Genomic DNA, 11,550 nt, shown 5'->3' with positions numbered 1-11,550 from the left:
CAGAGAGTGAATACACATAATACTGTATACAGTCAGAGATGCTGTTTGAGAAACCAATGTGAGTTTGGAAAATTGCACAATATACATTTATTTTAGTATACCTCAACAATTGAATTATGATCAGTAGAAATGGCATGACATGGGATCTTTAAATGTAATATTGAAACAGCACAGACTTTGTGAAATAAATATGGTGCTGAAAGAACAAAACGTTCCTGAGGAATGGAAGTAAAGTACTAGTGATATCTCAAGATCAGTGCACATTTACAATATTACAAGTAACACTAAGTTAGTGTACACATAAATGGACAAACATCTCAAATATAATTACAGATAGGCCTACAATGACGTTTGAACAGCATTTTTACTGTTGTAGTTAGCATAGTTATTACTATTGCAGGTCATTTTAACTACTGCCAGTGTACTTCCACTTGAAACTGTATTGAAGAAAAATGGTTAAGTTGTATAAATGGAAAAAGTTCCTAACTACGCTTTCTTAACACGTTCTTAAAATGTATACTTAAATGCAGTGATTGAGTACTTTCCAGCCCAGTTTGAGTCTGATTAAATGAGCCTCGTTACATGAACCCACCTGAGTTTGTTTCTCTGGTGGCAGCCTTGTGATTGCAGCAGTGGTCACAAGCTGCGTGTGGCCCGCGCAGGGGACGCGGGACTGCGCCTATTCCACCTGGTCCAATCACGTACGAGGACGCTCACATCACCGCCGTCTGCCGGAGAGTGTGTCCGACTCCGCACTGTATGTGCTGCAGCTCGGCCAGGACACCAGCTCCAGTGCACCTGACCGGCTGATAACCTGAAACAACACAGATTTTCTCCTCTGAAAAGTATCGACCACTAACTTCAACGGTGTCGGAGCGCCATACGTGTCCCGGCGAGCCCTCGCATCCCCCGGTAAGTCCAGCAGGACGGTACCGCCGCATCATGCTGTGTGTGTGGATGGAAATATGTAACGACCTGCTACAACTGTGCTGTGGAAAGTCATTGTAGGGGGAGAGTGGAGTCTGCAGGCTTATTATTTAGCAAAGAAAAGCAGAGAGATGTAACCTTCCTGCTACTGTTTATATCTGCCTTTAAGGTGACAACAGAAGGTGTCCTGCAATGCAGTTAGGTCCACAATTACATAATGAAGATTTGTTGTAGTTTGAGGACTGAATCTGTTGCTCTGCTGTGTGTTGGTAACGTAAGCACAAACAAAACACTGGCTTGTTGTCCAGTGTTGTAACTATTTGATTCAAGAACCTGATCACATACAATTTAACCGGATGGCTCAACATTTCGATTAGCCTATAACACAATGAATAAGGAATATTGTACCTACACAGCCATCTTATTCATGTGACCATATTGTCATCTAAAGGATTAATACGCATAGTAGCCTTAAAAGGAGGCTATTGGAAGTTATTATTGTCTTACAAAACGTGAAACAGCATGTTTTTTTCACAATATGTAAATACAGCCACACTTTATTTTAAAGATACTGTTGTTGTCGCTAAAGTATTAGGATGTTCATGTTGGGGTAACCATTTCTGGTTTTTGCTTTCAGTTAGTAGTCTCTTTATGCAAAAGATTGAAGCTTATACGGTTTTCTGAATTAGATGTACAACTACTTGCTTCATCCTTTACTATAGTTTTGAGACTGAATACTAATTGTAATGATCAAATATGTGTGCTATATGTTTATACATTAGTACTTTTACCAATACTAAGTATGGACATGTTTTTCCTACAAAATCGTTATTTTCTTCAACAAAGCAGTTTTAGTATTTAAAAAACAAAAGTTCAGATCTGACAGTTTTTGCTAATTTGCTTTAGAAGGATTTTGGTTGCTAGGATAAAACAGAAACCAATATATCTGATGGACTGTATTCATATGTTAGAGTGTGGGCAGTGTTTTAGTGTTGCGGGGGTTGTTGTGGATCCACTAACAGAACTTTCTGTCCCAACCTCAGCCTGTTAGTTCAGCATGTATGGCTTTATAACTCTGCCTCTGTTGGTTTTGTTCTGCACCTCAGACCCTGGGTTCCTTGGCTTTTGTACACTATGCTGAGATGAATTGGAGGGCAATCCATTCAAGTGTTGGGAACAATACCCCGTGGAAAAAAAGGGTTTCTCCCCGGGTCAAGCCAAGCGAGAGGGCGGTGTGTGTGTGTGTGTGTGTCCCCCGGTTGCTGTGGAAGCAGAGCCTAACATGGAAAGCTCAATTCTCTGACGTCATTCCTGAGTAGGAAGATGTTGGGGGACTTGATTTATTCATGTGGGAGCAAGAGAGAGGATGAATAGTTGTTGCCAACTTGGGTCAAGTTGGAGTGGTTTTTATTGCCTGAAAATCTGTCCTAGTTTAAGATGAAAAACGGTTAAAAAAATAAAATCCATAACAAAGGAAGAAAGAAAAGAGGAAGACAATTAAAGTGCCCTCGGTTCCCACCCCTGTGACCACCCATATCTCTCAGCCATGAACTGTCTAATAAATAAAATAAAGCCCAAAATACAACTTAAGTGTCAAAAGTATGTTATGCCTACTGAGACATTGCGCTAAAATACCCATATAAGTCCTCCACAGATATTGTATTTATAAATATTGTTTTAGGGGATTTAGGAACTTGTCTCTCAGTGGCTCCTGTTGTGTTTTCCAAGAGACTGTAATGTGATCCGTATAAATACACTGTAAGTATTGGTATTAAATGATATTCGAATGAAACCTGTTGTGTGTCTCCGGGCCCTTGGGCAAACACTTTTCCTCAGTGCCATGTAAACATGTTTGTATTTCCTTCTCGTTTCCCTGCAGTTGTCACTATGGTGACGTGAACACCTGCTTTATTTGTCACCTTTATTTGTCATTACCACTCTGCTCAGGATCTGTTGCTTGAGCTTTCACTAAATCAAACAGTACGTGTATTATTCTGCTCGAAAGGCTGCGATTAATCTGTAAGTATATGGCAGACGTTGGTGGTACAGTGAGATTTGCCTAAAGCTGATCCTGGCACGAGGCTCCGATTTCTGATGCAACAATTGGAGAGCAGAACCAGAGGTGGTGCAGACGCAGTGGTCTGCTGCAGGCCAGACACTGATCGCCTGCTAACAAAAGAACACACAGACGAAGAGTCAAAGCTCTGTTTTTGATCCGGAGCCATTCAGATGGTGTACTCTGTGTGTCCCATCTCTTCCCTCCTTCTCGTCATTACCTCGCCTGACTGGCTTCCTGTTTCTAATGGTTTACCTTTTCTCTGGGTGTGCCTTTGTATTAGGAGATTCACTGTTTGTTTTGTGATTTGAAGTTTAATTTACTTCTGAAAAGGCTACGTAGTAGTTGTGAGCCTGTGTCAATCAAGTTGGCCATATGGTACGATGACATAAAGTTAAGCAACAACTGAGCATCTTTGTGTTTACCTGATGAGTTGAAGTCAAAATGTTCACTCTGATTTTAGCTCTGTTTTGGTCTCCACCAACTCCTGATGGAAATATCTGTCTCAGCGGGTCAATTCTTCACCTTTTTCACAAGCCTGTTGCTTAATTGTATCTGTTTTCAGTTGTTTGTTACTGCGCAGGTAGTGCAGTCTGTTAAAACACCTTTGAAAAGATATACAAATCTGTTTGTAGTTTATCAGGTGCAGCTAGCCAAAACAAATGCTGTCTCTTACAAATGTCCTGCGATAAAAAGAGAAAGGCGATAAAGATCAGTTCTTGTTGAAACTGTGGTAGAGGGGTGTTGATTTAACTTTTCTATCAGCACTCTTTGTTTGCATTGCCTTATACTGAAAGCTGTTTAATATTAAGTATATCCTTATTGATGAAAACAGGTTGGAGAATATACTAGAAATACCTCGGTATTATGCAGTTGTTCCTAAACCTCAACTGAGTTTATGCTGTTGTAAAATATCCGAATGGCGTCTCATGGTTTGTATCATCATGCAACTGATGATTGTTTCATTATCAGTTAACCTGCATATTATTATATTCAGCGTCATTGAAAATGCTCCCTGTAGTAATTTTAAGGGGTGATTTGTCATGAAATTAAAGATGTATTTTCTTATCCTCATACATACTGAATCATCAGATGTTTACCAATAAAGATGTTTTTTTTTTCCAGTTGTTAAGAGGGTTAACTCAAATTCCTTGTTTGTTTTGGTTTGGAAAAGTCTTACTGGTGGTTATATACTTAGATGAATTCCCTCCTCAGTTACAGGTTAGGTGAAAGCGGTGATTTAACATGTGTTACAGGTGGTATAGTCCTTCATGTTAGTCTTAGCTGAACCCCTCTGAATCCTGGTTAAACAGTCATTGACAGAGCAGCATCGCGTGCTCTGCAAACTAGCAGCTTTAATCTTTGAAATCTGAAAACCTCGTTTCAGACACAGGCTGTTATTACCAGATTTGTGCTAAGCTGGGGGGATATGTTGTGTTGGGGGCAACTGCATCACACAGTCTTTACAAAATCCCTCCTTCCCTGTCTCTGCAGGTGTTTGTGAAGCACGGGGGGGCAGAGTGATGGGACTGCAGTAACAACACAGTTTGAGGGGTTTAATATTTGTCAATATGAATCTCCTTTGGATTCTCCAGGCAGTTTTGAGCATGGGAGAAGTGTCTTTTTTATTATACTGTGCTATACGAGCTGACGTAAGCTATAATATGACAGTGTTGGCAATCCTTGTGTTTTGGCAATGTTCAGCTTTTAATTCCAATATATCCTATATGAATTATTCTTGGTGTCAACAGAAAGTACCCTCGTACAGACTTCTAATAGAAAATACAAGTTAGACATCCTTTCTGCCTCAGCAGTCTGCAGAATAACGCTTTCTTTCCCTCTCTTTGTTAAAAATATTACAAAAGAAAAGGTTATCTATGTGATAGACACACCTTTTGAATACATTCTTGCACAGAAGGACTGCAGATACTGTCCCCCAATTGTTTATATTAAAACATATCGGGAAGAGATCTGTTAAAGTCGAGTATGAAAAGTAGGAATGATTACATCAAGAAAAAAAACCTTCCCAATGTTCATATGGCATCCTGACTATTTGTTCAAGAATGACATCTTATTATTCTCTTACCAGTTTAAACTAATTGTAATATACTTTTTAATTTTAGAGCGTCATCATCCCTAGAAGTCCAGAGGGTAAGGCCGTGTCTGGAGAACTGCATCTCTCACAGCTAGACTTTTCTAGGAAATTGTCTCATCATAAAATATTAAAGACTCCTGGATAAATATACCAGTCCAAACAATCATGCCTTTCATATTTTGTTTCTTTGGCAGTCTAAAAAAAATAGGAGACCTGCAACCAACAATTATATGTATTCTTAATTAGATTAAATAGTTTTATCTATGAATGATCAGAACAGACTTTTCAAAACACAGGGAGATTTATTATATACTATATATGTTTTATTTATTTACTCCAACCAACAATCCAAAATGTTATACAGTTAACTATATATGGAGAAAGAAACAACATATACCTCAACATTAAAGCAAAATAACATCTTTTCAATTTGGTTTTAAATAAAATAACAGATACTTGTTTTGCTAACAGGAACATTTTACAAATCTGTGGAGCTCTACACAAAAAGGTTTAATTCTATTAGCAGTGGCATAATCCACTGTCAAGGATTCAAGGTGATATCCCTGCAGTAAAGCATTTTGATGGAGACATTAGGGTGCCCTCTCTTATCATCCATCTGACTGAGCAGCAGTGCTTCCAGATGGCCTGCTGTTTACTCGCTCTCAGTCACACCGACAGTTGCCAGGAAGACAACACAGCCACAATAATGTATGCATAAAATATGCATCTTCGAAACATTAGCTCAGGCATTTGAATGTACATGCTAACACATGTCAATCAACTGTGCACCACTTTGCTGTTCAACCCTACTTTAGGTTTGCCACAAGTTTACTTTATACTTACGTGATGTACATTTTAGGAAGTGTCTGCTTCTGTACAATCATTAATTCATAACAAGACAGGAGATGCCAGATGGTTCTCTACTGTTTAATTCCCATGTCAACTATCAATTAGATGGTTTTTTATATATTTAAGAGGAATTCTCAAGATTCAAAGTGCTGCTGAATAATGAGGAAGTTTGTCGATAACAATTACGGTCATTTTAATAAAATATAGTATCTGCCACCTGATTTAAAAGACTTTCAAAGATATCCTTTTTTTTAATTGTGAAGTTGATCAAATGTGTTATTGTACTTTCTTTCTTGCGAGCAGAATGTGCGACTTAGCGTAGCCCAAATGTCTGTAAACTCATACAGAAAGTACAAAAAGCTCCCTGTCTTTGCCGCCTGTCTGCTAAGAACTACTAAACCTGTTAATATAATCCCCGTATGATTTGTTTCACAGGACTCTTACCCCAGTGTCCCCAGGGCCCTAAACCTCTCTGAGTCCTGTGTCACTTCCGGCAACTTCGCCTCAACAACAGAGGGCATCATCGAATCAGGACCATACAAAGGTGAAACACTTCACTCCCCAATTTGTATTGTTGCTGTCCTCGTTTTGTTTATGTGCCGTTTCCTCATTATCAGACATTTGCAACGGAGCAGCTCATCAGAAATGTTCCAGCCTTGTTACGTTACTTGAGTGCTTTGCAGCATTCTGTGTTTACAAACAGTCTTTCTCTCCATCTATTCACTGTGCTCCACTTTTGGGTTTAATCTCTGTGAAATTGAAAGGCAGACATTTGAATTTGTAAAGGTGGACATCCAATTGAATTTAATGAGTTCCCTCTGATCACCAGGTGTTAACGCTCCTTTCCTTTTCATCATCCTGTCCTTGTTACAAATGCAAATAAAAATCTCCCCATTGAGTGGTGAGCTGTTGTAGCCCGTTTACTACAACGTTGCCATGGATATTTGCCATGTTATTTGCACTGCTGGAGGTAGGCTTTTGTTCATTAGCACATTCATTCAAAAACGAAAACAAACAGGAAATCAACTTCAATAAAAAATCCCCTTTCCCACGTGTTTAGGCTGGATGGTGACAAACTAATGAATGATAACTTTGAATATCTCCCAGGGGCCAGCCAGCCTGCCCACGTCTCCCGTGGCTCCTGTATGCTCCCAGCTCTACTGTTGCTAGCCGCTTGCGCGCTCTTCCAGCGATAGTCAGGCTGAGACAGGTACCGGCAGCAGTGGAGTATGAATCAGATAATAATGAATCGTCACCATTTGCACACTGTAATTAACCGCAGTCCTATTGTACCTCTTGGTTTTTCACCAGTTTCTTACCTGCTCCTTGTTCCCACAGGCTGTGTCTCCATTCAGAATCAAACCTTTCTTCCTCCTCTCTTGTTTGCTGCAACTTTGTCTTGTATATGTCTGGGCTGATTCAAGTAGTTGTGTTGCTTGGCAGTGGGTAACCATCTGTGTTAACACACACCCTTAGACTCATTTTTCTAAGATCTAGATCCTCCACAATTTCTAGATCTGGTGCAAACATCTCGTTGCCCTAAGCATCAGCTCGGCTTGGAGGGAACTGCTCTCATTTAATCGCAGGTGGTTTTCATGCTTGTAATCTTTGTCCTTGCAAAAGTTGCCACTCGTAATCTCCCATAGCCTTAATCTATGGAGGTCTGAAACTGACAACATTTTTAAAGATTTTCGGAAAAGTGAAAAATATAACATAATACATACATAATACATACATACATTAAAATAGAGCTTTACATTTTTTAAATTTTTTATAATTTGCCTCCATTTTCACTTCTATTCAGCTGGTTGGAGGAAAAGTATTTGAATTATTTGTGTTTACTAAATAAAACTTTAAACCTATTTTATTTATTTTTAAATCAACAATAATAACAATTATTGTATGAACTGACTGATATATTGTCAGTTTCAGGGCTCAATATCTTTTAACATTTCCCCACTGTGCCCAAACCACAAAAAAGCACTTCATCACTGTTACTGTTTTTTAAATGGTAAGTCCATGATTAATTGTATTTTAATTTAGATTTTGTTTATAATAATCTTACACGTTATCAGCAAACCACTAAGACCTCTAATTTGAGTATTTAGTCTTTGTCAGTTTCAATGTTAACATGACCCTAACCCTCCCTAATTTTCACCACAGCCTGCAAATCAAATAACGTAATCACCTACTAAGTGAATGATTTTTAATTGTCCAGGCACGATGAATGAACAGCCAAAGAGCGGAGCGGTGGTCCTATCAGACGACTTAAAGAGCCCAGCCATGGAGAAACTGGACCTAGTGAGAAAGTGGAGCATCAACACTTATAAAGTAATCCTCTCTTTCCTTAATTTTTCTTTTTTTGTCCTTCCTCACCCTGTTTCTCCTCTCAACCCAAGTCTCAGTCTTTATCTGTTAGCTTATTAAGATGTTGGCTGAAAACGGAACTATACCCCAAACTGACAACACATATTATTGATATCTTCACTTGTTTTAGACTATGAAATTGGCTCCACTCTGTCCCTCTGATTGTCCCTATTACAGTATGTCTCCCAGCAGTGCTTCCTAATATTTTAATTCTGCTGTCGTCTGCAGTGTACCAGACAGATCCTGTCTGAGAAGCTGGGACGGGGCTCGAGGACGGTGGACCTGGATCTGGAGGCCCAAATCGAAGTCCTGCGCGACAACAAGAAGAAGTACCAGAATGTCATCAAACTGGCTCAGACGCTGGCCAATCAGCTGTCCCAGATAATGCAGACGCAGAGGCAGCTGGGTAACGCCTTCGCCGACCTCAGCCTCAAGTCACCAGAACTGCATGTGAGTCCATATCAATGTATAGTCATCAATCAGATCAGGTAGGATGAACAGGAAGCGGCGTGTTAACATCCTTACTTAGTATCCTAGTAGAGAGCCATAAAGTAACACATAAATGTTCTGTCTTGTGGGTCATCTGCTGGGAAAACATTTCCGACTCTACTTTGATCCCTTTTTATGTTTATTATATTGATTCATGAAAGTTAATGACTTAAAAGGCATTGTAAAGCTAAGATCATCTTCCACTTCCTCAAAGTCCTCTAATTGTGTTACGGGATTTATCTATAGTGCTCCATGATTCAATGAAAGAAGTAGGGATGCCAGCGATTATTCGAATATTCGTTACAGTCTCCATAATCGAATATTATTTTTAAAAATCGATTTTATTTATATATATATATTTTTTTATTATTTATATATTTTCTTTTATTATTTATGTTTTGTTTTTTTTCTGGCTTAGTTTCAACCAAAATATATATATGCTAATAATAGTAATAGTATTAATAATTGTAAATGGCCATTGGTCACACCACCAGTTTGTTTTACTGTAAACTTGGAGGAAGCCTGCGTGCAGAGCAGACTGCTGCTGCAGCACGCTACACACCGACCCCGCCCCCACCCCCCTCTCCCTCACACGTGCGACTAAAGATGAACAAAGCGGCAGCCGACAGGTAAAAAGAGTTCCTCCTTGTCGAACTACTTCGAACATACAAGTCCAAAGGAAGTTAAATGCAAGCTCTGCGAAAAGACGTTGGTCTATCACAACTCAACCTCAACAATGCGTTCGCATTTGAGTGCGAAGCACGCCAAAGAGGTTACAGAGAAAGACGCAGCACAGCTGGCCATTACCAACTTCACTTCAAGGCCACGTCGTTGTGATGACATGCTTGTTTGTTGTGTGTACTGTTAAACATGTAACATGTAAAGAAAACAACGGAATTCCTTTTGTCTGAGTTTTTTTTTTCTCCCGCTGGGGGGGGGGGGGGGGTCGAATAATCGATTATTATTCGCCAGGGCTGCCGAATAATCGATTTTGATCATGGTCAGTTTCTGGCAACCCTAGAAAGAAGTGCTTTCTATTTTATATTCGAGTCAGTGCATATACAGTATAATAATTCTACATTTTGTTAACTATTATCTATGTATTATGCATCTTATACACAGATATGCTTTTGAAAATATTTAGTTGTAGATGTATTGTTGCTACTGCTGTCTAATATGTCTTACCTAGTCTGCATATCGGTTAATGGATAATAATAATAATAGATTTAAAAGTTTGTGTTTAATTGATGCAGATCCTGAAACAATTAATTGTTACTTATATTCATATGTAATAATCACTGTTACACCTGTGTGTATATCTATATACAACAGGAACTGTATAATGCTGGCACCTGCAGCTTCTTCTTCTAACTGCAGTGCAGATGAAGCAACATTTCCGGGGCCTTTCTAACATTTCTTTGACTCCGTTTCTCAGGAGGAGTTTGGTTACAACGCTGAGACCCAAAAGCTTTTGTCCAAAAATGGAGAGACATTGCTGGCTGGCATCAACTTTTTCATCGGCAGTGTAAACACTCTTGTGGACCAAACAATTGAAGACACCTTGATTAATATCAAACAGTATGAATTTGCAAGGTAAGGTTGCTTGAGGTCGTGCACCATGTCCTTACCACAAATGGTTATCCAACAATTGGTAGGATATTTTTCAATCCAGCTGAAATGTGTTGGGGAGATCAGGGCTGTCATGAAATCAGATTTCCTGCTTTCATTGCCTTTAACAATTTAACATGATGCATTTTTCTGATGCTGTTTAAATAACCTCACTTCTAGAGTTGAGTATGACGCGTACCGTACAGATTTGGAGGAGTTGAATCTGGGACCACGTGATGCCACCACCATGCCCAGGATCGAGTTCTCCCAGCAGCAGTTCCAGATCTACCGCGAGAAATACGAGAGGATGCGAAACGACGTCTCCGTCAAGCTGAAGTTCCTGGAAGAGAACAAGGTTGGTTATTGGCTTGCTCTAGTCCTCATAACTGGAGCAGAATAATGGCTTTTATTTCAAATGTGTTCACTGTTCATCATCTTATTCATTTCTTCTCTTGCAACAGGTGAAGGTATTGCACAACCAGCTCATCCTGTTCCACAATGCCATTGCTGCGTACTACGCCGGAAACCAACAGCAGCTGGAACAGACACTCAAGCAGTTCCACATCAAGTTGAAAATTCCGGGTGGGGACAGTCCATCTTGGCTGGAAGAGCACTAATCACTCCCTCTGAAGCCGAAGAGGATCAGTTGACAGGAAATGTCAAATCCTACAGAAACTACGTGAAAGCTTCAACTCGACTGTCACTGCCTTTCAAACTTTCACAGCTGTAAATCTTTTAACTCTACACAAAATGAAAAAAAAAACCTCCTACAATCCGTTTTACTCTTGTTGTTGAATCATCCATCGATGCACTTTTAGACTGTTTGGCAAATCTGTTGAACAAGAGTTGCTGCATTTAACACATTTGAAAACTGTAACTGGCCTTTTGTATTCCAGCATATGAATGTTGTATCCCAGCACGGCGGACATGTTGGATCTGTAAGGGCAGCAACGGGATCAAAACAACTGCCGTCGGATCATTATTTACAGAACTCTTCTCAGATGACTGAGATTTGGTGAATGCTTTATACAAGTCTAATCAGAAGCTTCATGTGATTCTGAACATGATTTGATTTTACAACTGTTAAAAACAGGGTAAAGCATGCATGCAATTGGTCACTTCTATCAGCATACTCGTATTAAAGTGATGGATTGACGTA

General features: G+C 39.5%; 1 protein-coding gene across 2 annotated transcripts; it reads left to right on the top strand.

The window, feature by feature from the left end:
• The first annotated feature begins 6,386 nt into the window (after positions 1-6,386).
• On the top strand, positions 6,387-11,547 carry arfip1 (ADP-ribosylation factor interacting protein 1 (arfaptin 1)). 2 transcript variants are annotated; one of them, XM_034091562.2, is made up of 6 exons: positions 6,387-6,471; positions 8,146-8,258; positions 8,523-8,744; positions 10,219-10,376; positions 10,572-10,746; positions 10,853-11,547. In XM_034091562.2, the coding sequence occupies exons 2-6, from the start codon at positions 8,151-8,153 to the stop codon at positions 11,006-11,008; spliced, it is 819 nt and encodes a 272-aa protein (XP_033947453.2). In that variant the 5' UTR covers positions 6,387-6,471; positions 8,146-8,150; the 3' UTR covers positions 11,009-11,547. The 2 variants fall into 2 exon arrangements, with proteins under 2 accessions (XP_033947453.2, XP_071059486.1); XM_071203385.1 differs by lacking the exon at positions 6,387-6,471 and adding an exon at positions 7,110-7,137.
• Positions 11,548-11,550: the final 3 nt, after the last annotated feature.

The sequence above is a fragment of the Pseudochaenichthys georgianus genome, chromosome 1 (genome assembly GCF_902827115.2).
Source record: "Pseudochaenichthys georgianus chromosome 1, fPseGeo1.2, whole genome shotgun sequence".
Classification (NCBI taxonomy): domain Eukaryota; kingdom Metazoa; phylum Chordata; class Actinopteri; order Perciformes; family Channichthyidae; genus Pseudochaenichthys; species Pseudochaenichthys georgianus.
The sequence above is the reverse complement of the archived record's forward strand: the minus strand, read 5'-3'. Positions and strand labels throughout refer to the sequence as shown.